This window comes from Leptonychotes weddellii, chromosome 8, assembly GCF_054177405.1.
Source record: "Leptonychotes weddellii isolate Sample4059 chromosome 8, ASM5417740v2, whole genome shotgun sequence".
NCBI lineage: Eukaryota > Metazoa > Chordata > Mammalia > Carnivora > Phocidae > Leptonychotes > Leptonychotes weddellii.
In genome coordinates, this window is record NC_138376.1 from 51,686,667 (window position 1) to 51,701,460 (window position 14,794).

A 14,794-nucleotide genomic window follows, 5' to 3' on the forward strand; every position below is an offset into this window, starting at 1 on the left:
GAAAATTCTTCTTTAACATATAGTAAATTGTGAAATATACTCATTTCTAGATTTCCTACTCTGCTCTTCTCATCTGTTGTATGAATTTGCCAATACCACATTTTAATTATTGAAATTTTATAATACATCTTAGTCTCAGATAGAGAGAATTCCTTTAGCTTTATTTTTCATTTATGGTTACTCTTATTTTTCAGTTTTTCCTAAATGTTTACTCTTCTGGATGCACTTTAGAATTATTTGGAAAATCCTCACAAAAATACTACTTGTTTTATATTAGGACTGCACTAAATGAAAAGATTAATATGGACAGAATTAGATTCTTTACAATACTGAGTCTATCTTGGAACTCAGTGTATCTCCCTAGTGAATCAAATCTTTTTCTTTCCTTCAATAAAGCTTTGCTCTTTTCCTCATATTAGTCTTGAATATTTAAGTTTGTTCTAAGGTATCTTTACTATTTGGTAGCTATTGCCAATGGAATCTTCTTCCATTTTGTTTTCTAACTAATTATTGTTTGACTTTTTGATATTAATTTTATAACCTCTGATATACTTTAAAATGTTAGTATATATAATTTAGTATATTTAAAATGTTAGAAAAGAAATACAACTGCTGTTTCTTACAGAAAGATTACTTGACTGACTCTGAAAAAATGTTATTTTTCCCTCTGACAAGGTTTTTTTTTTTTTACAGAAATATACTGCCTTACATTTCCTATGGTAATGGATATCTTAAATTGTAAAATTAATCATGAGAAAAATTCATTTTAATATTATGTGCATAATATTAGATAAAATCTATTTCTGTTGTTTATTACATATTTCAATTCATCCATGTTCTTTCTCTACAAACTATACCTTATAGAGATTGTCACACACACACACACACACAGAGAAATACAGAAAATTGAACAGCAATATTAATATAGAACTTTTGGGCATAACTGCAAAGAACTAGGTTATGCCTAAATCATTTATACTTGACTTTTGAATCAATTATGAGAGTGTTACATAGTGGTTTCACTCTCATAATTTTATTCAGATTATATTCCATAAGAATATATGATTGACAGCGAGGAGAGGCAGTCCCAATGGGAAAGCCAGTGAATTAGCTGTTTCAAGGAATGGATAATCAACACATGTGTGTAATTAACTGCTATCTCTATGTCCCTGCCTAACTATCAAAACAACAGTGATTGATATGTGCACAGTAAGTTTTCATTAGCAAAGTTTGGGGTACAGTAAGTTTTCATTAGCAAGGTTTGGGGTATTTTCCTACAGATTCCAGGATAAACCTTGGAGTAATATAGTTGATTTAAATATTTTACCAGTAGATGAATAGCACACAACTAATCAATAACCACAACATAATGACAAATTTAGGAATAGAAATTTATTATCATTTTACTGAAAGACTTTTGACTGTTCATTCCTACATCCATAAACAAAATTTAAAATCTTCATTAACTAATTTGTAGAGTAAATTCAAGGCAGAATTGTGAATCCACTTTCAGTTTACAGTTCAGTGCATCTATTACACTTTTAAGTTTCATTCTTCAATGAACTATTGTCATCCTATCTTCCCATATAAATTTTCAAAGACACCACTGAAAGGTGTAAGTGACACAACATGTGAAATAAATTAAAGGAGTGTTCAACAATGACCAATAAAATTTTGGCCAATTATCTCACACACCCAAACAATTTTCAGGTTCTTCACTGAAAATCAAGTTAGTATAGGTATCAATAATATTAGTTTCTTGGAGAGAGGGGGGAAAATACTCTAATTGACAGCTCCATCCCCAAATAGAGTTGTAAAAGTTCCCCCAAAGAAAAGGGGGAAAGAAGGAAAAGAGCATGGCATCAAAAATAACACTAAAAGAAGAAGGAAAAGAACACTTCACTAAAAGAAGAAGGAAAAGAGCATGGCATCAAAAATAACAGAAGTCTACCATATCTGCTTGACTACATGCATTAACTCATGAATATCTTTTGGTATAATGTAATATCCTTACACACTTTTTTCTGTGGTTAGATAATATTCTATTATATTAGAATATTATCTAAGATATCTAGGATATGTCATACTTAATTTAGCCAGTCTCCTGTGGGAGGACATATTTTTTTCACTTCTGTGCCCCTGGCACTTAGAATAAACCCTGGCATACAGCAGGTACTTAATAAATATTTGTTGAATTTTTTTAACTATGAATTTCAAGATTTAATGGGGGAATGAGCATGCAGAAAAATTTCTAAAGTACTCAACTTTTTTCTACTTTCTCCAATTTGACATTAAGAACCCAGCTGTTACATTCCAGATAGATAAAATACCTTAATTACTCAGGGCCCAAGTAATAAAAGACTAGAAATAAATGTCCAAACTGTAATAGGGTCGAGAAAATTGGCTTATTTATCCTGATTACCTCAGGTTGTTCAACAGACTGATTTTAGCTAGAGTTCAAGGATATTAATGCCTGACGATATAATAAATTGCCTCTCCAGTTCTTAACTTCCAAAGAAAAAGACTAAGTTTCTGTCTCCGCCCAATAAACGTATAGAAGGGCAGAGTCAACAAAGTCTAGAAAACCCACATTAATAAGAACAGTTTGACTTTGTAAAATATCACAGAATTAACAGGGACAAAACTTCTGTTATGCAGGAAGTCAAATTCTTAGACAATTTACACCAGTGGATTTAAAAAAAAGCAAATAATTCATTTTACTTCACATTTTTGCCTTGGTTTTTCTGCAAGGCACGCCAGCTCCAAAGCAAGTTGTGCTATGGATTCCATGTTTCTATCCAGATAATAACAATTCTATCACTCACTTTCGAATTACTCAAAATCTAAATTCTATTGAAATGGAGTCAGAAACAGACAAATTATTTCAGAACTTAAGATGAGAAGCTATCAGCTCTCAACCTCCTGTTTGCTAGTGTCAGCAACACTTGTCATAAAATTTTACAAATGTCATAAAATTTTGTTTAGTGCAGTGGAAAATCTAGCTGAATAATGTTTGACTATCAAAAGCATCAAGGAAAAAAAGCTGAGTGTGATTGATTTCAAAAGAAAAGCAAGGAGCAACAACACAGGAAAGAATGAAATGTATGGTGTATTATTGTTTCTTGTAATTGAACAACATGAGAATATTATGCTTAGTCAGAATATTGATGCAGGTACTGAAAACCTGTCAATCATCATTTGAAAAGGAAAGATAAAATCTCATGCTTTCTTATTCCTTAAAATTCCTTGGAATAAAAGCAATCACTACCTCCTAATCATAGTTTACCCACTATATACTCATTTTTCTTACCTTGTGACCTTGTCTTCCAGGTTCACCAATTTCTCCTTTAGCCCCTTTATGACCCTAAAAATGCATAATTAACAAGTAAATAAATTAACAAATTAAAAAATAATTCTATTGGGTTTGTCACAGAAAGTGGTCAAAGGTTCAGAAAGTGATCTTGCTTCCCTAAATCTGTGTCAGTGTGCTACCCAGAAAAAGGTTATGTCACAAAGAAAATGACGCCTTCAATGACCTTAATACTGCCACGCGTATTACATGACTAGTGTATATGATAAATATTAACTCCTAGTTAATAGAAAACCACTGTTCTAGAATAACAAAGCTTCATTACCCAGTTCGGCAACATGATGTATTACCAGCTGATCCCTAGATCCCTCTGTCCCAAACTTCCTCTCACAGCTGGGTTAAGAGCTTTAAGCCTTCTCCAGCATCAGGAACTTTTTCCTCAAAGGTGACAGTCCTGACCGAGCTCAGCTGGCTATCCCCTGCTCTCTCCATGCTGCTCCGAAAACCCTTCCGCCTCCTCTATACTCACCTCCTTCTTGGTGGAAAAAGAGCTGATATAAGAAAGGCAGCTCCCCAGATGCACGACTTCCACCTCTTCTTGTACACAATTACAAATGCAAAGGGAAAGCCCTAAAGGGCAGTCCGTGAAAGCTGCATAGCATGAGGAGAAAATCCCTCTCTTCTTGTCGGGCCACTAGTTCTAAGCATGTGTGTGCTCTGGGTGGTAACATGAGGCAAATGGGAAACGAACATTCCAAAATTAAGTCTATCAGAGCTTTCACCCTCGGAGAATTTCTTGTTCTGACAGTGTAGGTCTTGGTGAAAAATAAGACACCAGTCCAGGACCAGGGGCGCCTGGGTGGCTCAGTCGTTAAGCATCTGCCTTCGGCTCAGGTCATGATCCTGGGGTCCTGGGATCGAGCCCCGCATCGGGCTCCCTGCTCCGCGGGAAGCGTGCTTCTCCCTCTCCCACTCCCCCTGCCTATGTTCCTGCTCTCGCTATCTCTCTCTCTGTCAAATTAATAAATAAATTCAATCTTTAAAAAAAAAAAATCCAGGACCAAATCTTCTGCAGTTGTGAGAACCCACTAAACCAACCTTAGAGAAAACCGTAATTGGAAAACCAGTGCCCTGGGGCCTTTCAGATCATAGCAGAACTCCTCTGGTCTGGAATTTTCAAAATCACTTCAGACCTCATAGACTAGAGAGAAAAAGCCACTTAACCCCAACATTTGGTATTTTTTTATGGGAAATTTTGAAGCAATTATGATATAGAGTGAGAGAAAAACATTTTGGGGATGTCTCTTTTCTTGCCTATTTTGCACTGTTTTCCCAATTTTTTAACTAAAATAGTTTCAAATACATTATGTGTGCGATTACTCCCCAGTCTTCCTGCATAGGAAGCAAACTTCGGAACCTTAATTTGGTGTTATAGCGTCTCGAGCCAGTACATTTTACTGGTATTTCCTCCCGGAACAAGAGAAGTATCGTGTAATCAAACATCCATGTCTCCGTGTACCTGCCAGGGGAACCAGCTGGAGTTTCTAGGACTGAAGAAGGACCACAGACTAAGCCGAAGAATAAGCAAACACAGACAGGCCTAATCCATCAAAATGGGGTCTTGCACCAGAAAGGACGTGCTTACAGGAAAGGATCTATTTTTTTTCTATGGATAATACTCTTGAATATAAAATACTGAAATTATTCTCTCACCCTCATGCCTGGTAAGCCTGGATATCCTGAGCGACCTGGTGGACAGGAATTGGGACACTGCCAAAGAGAGAGAGGTAGAGAGAGCATAAATTAGAGCCCCCCTTTATGACAAAATGGTACTGTTTTAGGGATTGCAGCTTCAGAACCCCAGTATAATTATATTCATTAAATAAGTCTGAATATCCCTTTTTTTCAATATTTCATTTTTAAACTCAGAAATATTCCTAGCTTACAGAAAAGCACAGAGAATAGAACAAGCTTCCCCCACGTGTTCACCATCCAGATTTAATAAATGCTAATATTTTTGCCATATTTATTTCAGATTTATTAAAGAAATAAAATGTTTCCAGACCTAGTATACCAAATTCTTCCAACTTAGTGTACCACAACCTGATCCTTTCCTTCTCCCACTTCCACCAGAATAGCTCTATCCTGAGGCCCACAAAACCCTTGTCAAATTGGCCAAAATTGCACTTAGTACAGTTTCCCAACATCGTTTGAATATTAGGCTATAAGTAAAACAAGTCTCAGAGGGAGTTGTTTGACTTCTAGCTCCTGAAATTGGGGTGCTCTGGTGAAAACGATGCCGTAGTCATAAAGTAAAAAGACTAGGGAAGAGCAAAAACAGGGGCACCTGGGCGGCTCAGTCAGTTAAGGGGCTGCCTTCGGCTCAGGTAGTGATCCCAGGGTCCTAGGATCGAGCCCCACATCGGGCTCCCTGTTCAGCAGGGAGCCTGCTTCTCCCTCTGCCTGCTGCTTCCCCTGCTTGTGCTATTTCTCAATCTCTCTCTGTCAAATAAATAAATAAAATCTAAAAAAAAAAATTTCCATAATGAAAACCACTTATACAAACCACCAGCCCACTAGTGCAATGGACTGCTCTGCTACCCATGTAAAGTAAAACACAGAAATACAACATATTTCAGCAAGATAATTTTAAAGAGAACTCATCTGAAGATTACATTGTCTTTGACTTAAACTGTGTTTCGTTCAAAGGTAAACATCTTACCAATGGATCTCCTTCATGAAAGCCAATTGTTCCCTAAAGTAAAGAAAATATTAAAGTTAAGAATATAGCTAAATACCGTATTCAAACCTACTTATAATAGAAAGTCCACTGGACAAAAATATAATAAAAATATTTGTTCAATAGAATATAAGGAACAAATAGCAACATATAATATGCTAATATTCTTAAACTTTGACTCATGGGCATATTCCTTTTGGAGACCCCTCTTTCAGGGAGCTGAAAAGAACTGAAATGAGAGACAGAATAGATAATATGGGGAATTCTGGACCATACATCTAAAATATGAGTTATCAGGGCGCCCTGTCAGTTGAGCATCTGACTCTTGATTTCAGCTCAGGTTGGGATCTCGGACCATGAGATGAGCCCCGCTTTGGGCTCCACTCAGTGGATAGTCTACCTGAGGATTTCTCTCCCTCTTCCTCTACCCCTCCCCCGACTCATGTGCTTTCTCTCTCTTTCTCTCTCTCTCAAATAAATAAATACATCTTTTAAAAAACTGAAAAGAAATAAAATGTGGGTTATTTCCTACTTAAACTCCTATTTTTTAAATTGCTTACTGTGTAAATCCTTTGTAAACATTAGTTCATTTGAAAATGTCCCTTTTATACAGCCAAGTTTTAAGCATTTGCGAAATCACAAATGTCAAAGGACTTCAAATATATGAGTAAGCCATGCCCTGAGAAAACCACCTTTTAAATCATTGTTATTCCTCTATCCTTCTGGCCTAAAAAGACCCATGCCCTGAATGGGTGAAAAAATTGATAGCCATTTTGGAATTTTAGAACGATGACTTGATTAACAAGTACTTCCATTTTTGGTTCTTAGGTTTCTTTAATCCTAACTCTCAGATACAAGAAAATTCAAGCTGCAAATAACTTACACTGGGTCCCGGGGGGCCAGGGGGGCCAGGTGGTCCTCTTCTCCCAGGGTCACCCTAAGTTATTTGAAAATCGTGACACAGTGGTTATACACATGTCAAAACACAGTGCATAAAACTGGTGAGGCATGAGAGAATATTACTAGAAACCCCCACAGAGCTCAGCCATGCATAGACCTGCCACGAAAATCGATGGGTGGCCCATAATCCAATTAGCTCCACAAAACCAGAAGAATAAAGGAGCTCCAGTCTCACCAAAGTAATAAAACAAGGCAGGAGATTTGGGGGGAAAAAACAAAGCCAGTTCTTCTCTATAGAATGATCACTTTATTCTAAAAACAAACTGGCAACACTACATATTTTTCTCGTTGATTTAAGAGAAACTGGAACAGCCAGTACTGCTAGTGCTATCCAGATAATGGTAGCAAAAGAAGGCTTGCACCTGGCCCGAAGCTTTGGGAAGGAAGGTTAATCTCTGCAATGCCCGACTCTCCCTCGTACTGTTTACCCACAAGCTATTACTTGGCCTGTCACCGTACTCTTCTGCAAATGGGACTGAAGATCAAAGATGGCTAAATTCAAATGAAAATGGATTTCGGGCGCCTGGGTGGCTCAGTCGTTAAGCGTCTGCCTTCGGCTCAGGTCATGGTCCCAGGGTCCTGGGATCGAGCCCCACATCGGGCTCCCTGCTCAGCGGGAAGCCTGCTTCTCCCTCTCCCACTCCCCCTGCCTGTGTTCCCTCTCTCGCTGTGTCTCTCTCTGTCAAATAAATTAGAATCTTTAAAAAAAAAAAAAATGGATTTCAATTTGTCTTAACATCCAGAGTTTACTCCTTGCATACCTTTTCCTTCTTAATATTCTACCATAAGAAGTCAAAAGCATCTTATAATTAATTTAACCTTACAACCATTTCAGGTTTATTCATCCATTCAGTGAATAATTTTATCAAATCGTAAGACATATAGAGAAGCAAGAATAAGTACATAACACATGGCTCCTATTCTCAATGCGTTTACAATCATCTATCCTCCACATAATGTCACTACTTCTCAACATCCTTGAAATATTTATTGGATAGTAACATCAAGAACTTATTACCAGCAATTTCTCCTATGGAGTTCAGCTCTTTATTGCCTAATGTTAAGTTCTGTTGGTTCAATTATAATTTAATGATCCTAACATAAATATACTTGGCAATAATTTTTGGATATTCACTTTTCATTTCATGCAGTTAGCCTAATACAAAAGACACTGGACCTTATTTCTGGCTGAGAGTCTATTAGATGGAGGTGACACCCTTTTGACTGATCACTAATTCTAGAAGTTGGGAAGAAAAGTTTAGCTGATAACTTTGGGAAAAAAATTAAAATCACCCTACAAAAATGAGGTAACATTATTATCCCTGGTTCCCATCAATATTATGAACTGGAATGAAATTCATCTGCCATTTTTTGGATTTGCAGGGGAAAGCATACAGTTAGGGCAATTTGCCTTCCTGAGTAATGTCTTCCACTAAATCAGCAAATGTCTATCAAAATGCACTGCAGTACTCACAACTGGTCCAACACGGCCAAGCTCTCCAGGGAGTCCTGCTGCCCCAGGAGGACCCTGTATGTATATATGCAATGGAATATTACTCAGCCATAAAAAAGAATGAGATCTTGCTGAGTGAAATAAGTCAGACAGAGAAAAACAAACACCATATGATTTCACTTATTTGTGGAATCTAAAACACAAAACAAGGAAGCAAGCAAACAAACAACAAAAAAACCAAACTCTTAAATACAGAGAACAAACTGGTGGTTATCAGAGGGGAGGTGGGTGGGGGTACAAGGTACAAAGGTACAAACTTCCAGCAATAAAACAAATAAGTCACAGAGACGAAAAGTATAGCATAGAGAACATAGTCAATAGGATGGTAATAACACTATTCGGTGACAAATGATGACCACATTTATTGTGGTGAGTACTGAGTAATGTAGAGAATTGTTGAATCACTATATTAGACACCTGAAATTAACATAACACTGTATGCTAATTATACTTCAATTTTTTAAAAAACATAATTATAAATAAATAAAGGGACATGGTGACTTATAGGTGGTTTTATAATCTATCATAAATCATATCAAATATGGTAAGTAATTGATTCAGGATTACGTATCTGTGCTAGCTTTGGTTTCCAATGACACAATAACTCATTTGACTAAATTTTAATTACTTAAAATGGAACAGAAATTTCTAAAATGAATAAAATTTTTTGTTTAGCCACCTAAGGTCATGTATGTAGGACACTATAAATACCATGGGTAGTGTCCGTTGGCGAGTAAGCTTGGGAGCTGAGAAATAGGCCATTGTTACAGACTTAGGTAGAAATAAACCAAGAGATGATACTTACAGGGGGCCCAGGAATACCACGGCCCTAAAAGGTTAAAACAAAAATTGTTATGGTATGTGATTTAAACTTAATATAAATATAGACAGACATAACTCAATTCAAAAAAAAAGTATAAACTTTGTCACTAAATAAATATATGATGCTCATTCGAAAGAAAGGACTGGATAAAGAAAAGCAAACATGGCTCTACTTCTAAAGGAAGAAGCTTGTTTCAGCACCTCAAATATAGCATGGATATCTAAGCTAACCCATAATACTTTTTCCAAATTTGTTTTTAAGAAAATCAAAGAAGTCATTCATGCTTACCGTCAGAACTTAGCATCACTCACAAAGAAGCACAACACAACCTGACAAAGATTTTTTTGCTGTGTTTTATAAGAAATCTACATTAAAAGCAATACAGTGTACTGCTTTATAATTTATAATGTGATGTTTGGAAATCCTCCCAAACAAACATTTAGCACAGAAAGGCGGGGAGGGGGGAAAGACCAGAAGCTACCCTCTTTTGACAGGTAGGACTGTTTCCAGACACCAAATCCAGTAGATGAAAATAAAATGGTGTCACTCCAGAAATGATTTACTATGGGATCCTAATTTAATATCCCGAATTTGATCTTAAAGCTAATTATTTTGTCTCCCTCTCCTTTATCCTTTATATCTCTTTAGCAACACCGAACTGCATATAACCAAGGATTGACACCACATCTTATTTATACTCCTAGCCTCAATTCCTAACACAGGGCCTAATATATGTGAAACCCTAACTATATGCTTGTTGAACTTCATATAACTGAACATCAGCTGCCTAGAATCCCTTTTTCTCTATCTTTGCTTTCCAGGTTCAATATTCCCCTCCCCTCCCCACCCCCCACCCCCTCATTACTCCTTTCCCTGATACATTGGCTTGAATAACTTTTATTTACAGCTATCTCTGATACCATATTCATGTTAGCTTTCATTCCAGACTTCATTTTCTAAAATATCCATATATGAAGCATTTAGTGGAATCAACATATACCCTGTGATAATGATATTATTATTTCTAATTATTTAGGCAGCCAAAACAAGCACGAATTTCACATGAGCAGTATCTTTTAATAATAAGTGGGGCTTTTTCAAGGCATTTCAAGGCATTTGAAAAATCACTCCTATTTGATCATTTTAATATGTAAATCAATTTGGGGAATAAGTATTATGCTTGAAAATACCAAAGTAATCAATAAGTTATTTCATTACCATAGCTCTAGATGTTTGACAAATTTCAAATTTCACTCAGTTTTTTAAAAAAGGCATCTCTGTAAGACGTTGAGCTCTGAGTGGAAAAATATGGGAGTAAGGCCAGCAAGCTATTCATTTCTGAAAATAGCCTTGTAATGGAAAAGTTGACAGACAGTGAAATATGGCCATAAAAACAGTGCAAATAGAAAACAAAGACGAAAAATACAGATTAATGACAAGAACAAAAGAGGAATAAAGAGCAAAATCGAAAGGAAAAGCAGCCTGAGAACCTAGTAGCCCCCTTATAAATAGAAATAACACACAAATCAGCCAGATTGGGCAATGCAGGAAAGGACTAACCGGGGAATCAGGCTGGTAATTATATCTGATGGTTGACATTCCATTAGAGATAAAACCAGTTGTGAAGTGGTGTGATATTATGGTCTAAACATCGAATATTTAGATTTGCTGTTATTATGCAAGAAATGTTTTCTATCAGGGGAGTGAAGGGGGAGTTGTCTCTTGGGAGATACCATCTGTAAGCAGACATATGTATTTTATACTGTGCATTCAAATTTCTCTAAATGTTCAAAACTCATACCCAGAATGTTTACCATAGCAGATAAGTCATGAACTCCCTTGTGATGCATATTATGTCAAAAGCTGCATTTAAACATTTCATAATAACAGGAAAAACGGGAGATTTTCAATTCTGTCACTTTACAATTACTTACTGGAAATCCGCGAGATCCAGGAACACCAGGTTCTCCCTAAAAATAAAAACAGCTTCATTGTACTTAGCTTTTTGTGGCATGAATATGTAAATATGTAAATTGCATAAATTTTGAAATCATTAAAACACTCCATCTTGATGTTTTTAATTTAATTCAACTAAAACACGATTTTAGTTGAACAAGTATATTTCCTCTGTTTCATAACTAATTTTTCAGTTGATTTGCAAACACTATAATGAAATTATACTTCAGCATCTAACTAATACCAGCAATTAATACCAGGTGGCTAACTTACTTTTTGTCCTCTTGGTCCAACAGAACCAGGGGATCCATCAGGTCCTGTTAATCCCTAACAAAGCAAGATGATGTTAGAAATATTATAGCATCCTTAGGCAAAGCCCTAAGTGGATAATTGCATTTTATTTATCAATTATGTACAGAATGGTTATCTTTGTATGATGTAAAAATTTACAAAGAAATACCTTCCTATATTCTTATCAACTGCCTGTTACTTTCTGTTGATAAATTTTATCATATTCCTAACTTCCTGCTAACAGGGTCCAATAATTTTAGTACTTTTTGTCTCCGCTTTGGAAAAATGCGTATAACAATTATAGCATTCTAATAGCCACATCTAATGGGACAACAGATCTGGCTTTGTCAATTACCCATGTTTATGCACCTCCTTTATTTCATTTATAAAATAAAAATACTATATGTCTCTATATCTCTCTAATAGTGTTTTGAGAGTTAATAAAATATTTCTTCAATAGGAATTAAAAATACTCAATCTCATTATTGCTCTATAGCCATCTAAAGCCCTCTGGCCATCTTCCAGCAATAACAATTGCTTACTGAAGAAACTTAACTTTTAAAATAAAATGTTTGAGAGCATGCATGTTTCTACACTATCTGCCTTAGTAAAAATAACTATAATTAAGTATATATTTTCATGTGTGTCACCTAGTATGTAGAATTTAAGCCAATTACTATAAAACACATTTTATATATCATATTTAATACTAAATATGTTATTTAAAGCATATCCTCCAAACATTCTCATTTTCCCTACCAGTACTTTTTTTTACCATCATCCTCAATATAAAATAGATTTTAAAGCATTGATAACACTACATTATACACCTGAATTTCCATATTTGATGAAGATGCATTTTTATTTTTTTAATTTTTTCTTTACTCTTTGACACTTTTAGATATCATTTATAATGCAATATTGAAATTATACCTTGTCAAAGATAAATATGTGTATGAGTATCTATGTATATGTACATATACATATGTGCATGCATATATAAACATTTTACAAAACTATTATCAAGATTTTGAAAAAGACTCAAATGGTACTAATCGAGGGAGGGATTCCTTGCAAGTATGAAAGCCCTACTTAAAAATGCATCACCAAAATCCATATTTAATCTGTCATAGTCTACATATCACTAAAATGCTATCATATAATTTATACAGAAAACTAGTTCACTGGCCACCATTTTTACATTTCTCTACATCAATCCATTTCCCTTATAACTCCAAAGAGTGAATCAAAGGAAGTAGAAAAAAATGAGTTGAAATGTTAATTACTGGAAATTTACCAAAGAAAATTATTAAACACACATAAATTTCAATTTTTCACAGACTGTCCTTGATTTTTAATCACACTACTCTAAATACAACACTGTAATTTGGGATCAAGCCCCAGCATCTTAGGTCCTAGCACTGGTAGTAATGAAACCTTGGCTTTTGATTTTGGTAAACAAGCCATACATCCAGAGCATTCTCTACAGGCACATACAGCACATAGATTGTACAAACCTGAGAACACATCTGACTAATGGAACCCCTAACTCCCGCTTCATGTATATACCCTCCAAAATCAATCCTGGCCAATTCCCACACATGCAACCAACTAACAATCTTCAATCTGTGACTGAAGTAACTGACGAGATTGGTGAGCAATAGCTACAATGTATGGTAGAATTTCAACAGCATAATAATAAAGCAGAACCAAGTAAATAGTTGGACAACACGGAGGCTGCTTCCACGTCACTTCTTATTTAAAGTACCTTCTATAATACATAATAAATTATGTCTATCACTAGGAAGTTCTTTGAATTAAATTGCTAATACAGGGGTGTCGGGTGGCTCAGTCGGTTAAGCATCTGCCTTCAGCTCAGGTCATGATCCCGGGGCCCTGAGATGGAGTCCCACATCGGGCACCCTGCTCAGCTGGGAGTCTGCTTCTCTCTTCCCTTCTCCCTCTGTGTGTGTGCGCTCTCTCTCTCTAGTTCTCACTCTCTCTCAAGTAAATAAATAAAATATTTTTAAAAAAATAAAAAAATAAACTGCTAATACATTTTGGTGTCAGATGTTACAGTGAACTCTGTTATGAAATAGCTATGTAGAACACCATAAGCTCCATAAGGACAAAGACTGCATGTCCATGATAATCCAGGCACATTGCCCCTGGCGTCTAACACATACTCAATACATGAATACTGAATATTTAGTCTATTAGGTAGAAGGCTATGACACTTATCCCTCTACATCATCTTTATTTGGGGTTCTAATCCCAACTTTGCCACTAATTAGCTGTGCAACCATGACAACCTGCTTAACTGCACAGTGCCTCAGTTTCTTAATCTATAAAATAGGTATAATATTAATATCTACCTGATATGGTAATTTTGAAAATTAAGTGCAATATTACACACAAAATGCTTACAACAGTGCCTGATAGAATGGGCCCTGAATAAATGTTAGCTATTCTTATTATCATCATTATTATATGGTCAGCACTGCTATAGATGTTGTGAAGAGTTCCCCTGAAGTATAAGACATGTTTCCTGCCCTCTGGGAGCTTAAAACCTCATACAGAAGGGGTTCTGCAAACAAACAAATGAACAAACAAATACCTAGATATTAACCATGGGTACTGAATTTTATGGCCCCTCAGATTTCTTTGATGTCTGACTATTTCCACTCACACTGACCTTTTGGAATAATTTCTTAATAACTCACTATTCTAATCATATAAGCATCTGCCAGGGATAGTAGTTGTATACATCCTGAGGATGTTCTAACCTCTTTCCTGAAACAAGTGGCATGGTTTAACTGTAATGCCTATATTTAATTCTAATTCTGCTTCTGCCTACCTTAGATGGATGCTATAAGAATGAATAAAATACTGTTTTCAGAGCTCACTGAGCATGTCAGCAAATAGTGCCAATAAGAATATCTCTATTGATTATTGATAATAACACAGTTGTCCTTTGCATGCAAGGTTATAACCAAGCTCTGACTTCTTTAATTTTACATATATACATATATATATAATCTCCCACATTTATATTTACACACACACAAATTCCATTTTGCAAGGATTCTTATCTGTCAAAGAATTGACAGAGAAAAATATTACCAGTGGCAGAAAGAATTGCTTTCATATGAATGTTTATGAAGATAAAGTTCTGTATGGGGATGATACTGAAGCTGTGTT

At 35.7% G+C, this 14,794-nt stretch overlaps 1 protein-coding gene across 1 annotated transcript in view; it reads right to left on the reverse strand.

The window, feature by feature from the left end:
• Nucleotides 1–14,794, reverse strand: part of COL9A1 (collagen type IX alpha 1 chain) — an 86,911-nt gene that overhangs the window by 45,146 nt on the left and 26,971 nt on the right. The window contains exons 11-18 of the mRNA XM_081829352.1: nt 11,576–11,629; nt 11,281–11,316; nt 9,329–9,352; nt 8,485–8,538; nt 6,934–6,987; nt 6,033–6,065; nt 5,024–5,080; nt 3,311–3,364 (exon numbers count right to left, since the gene is read on the reverse strand). Coding sequence (XP_081685478.1) covers nt 3,311–3,364; nt 5,024–5,080; nt 6,033–6,065; nt 6,934–6,987; nt 8,485–8,538; nt 9,329–9,352; nt 11,281–11,316; nt 11,576–11,629 — 366 coding nt within the window. The remainder of the gene's footprint in view (nt 1–3,310; nt 3,365–5,023; nt 5,081–6,032; nt 6,066–6,933; nt 6,988–8,484; nt 8,539–9,328; nt 9,353–11,280; nt 11,317–11,575; nt 11,630–14,794) is intronic.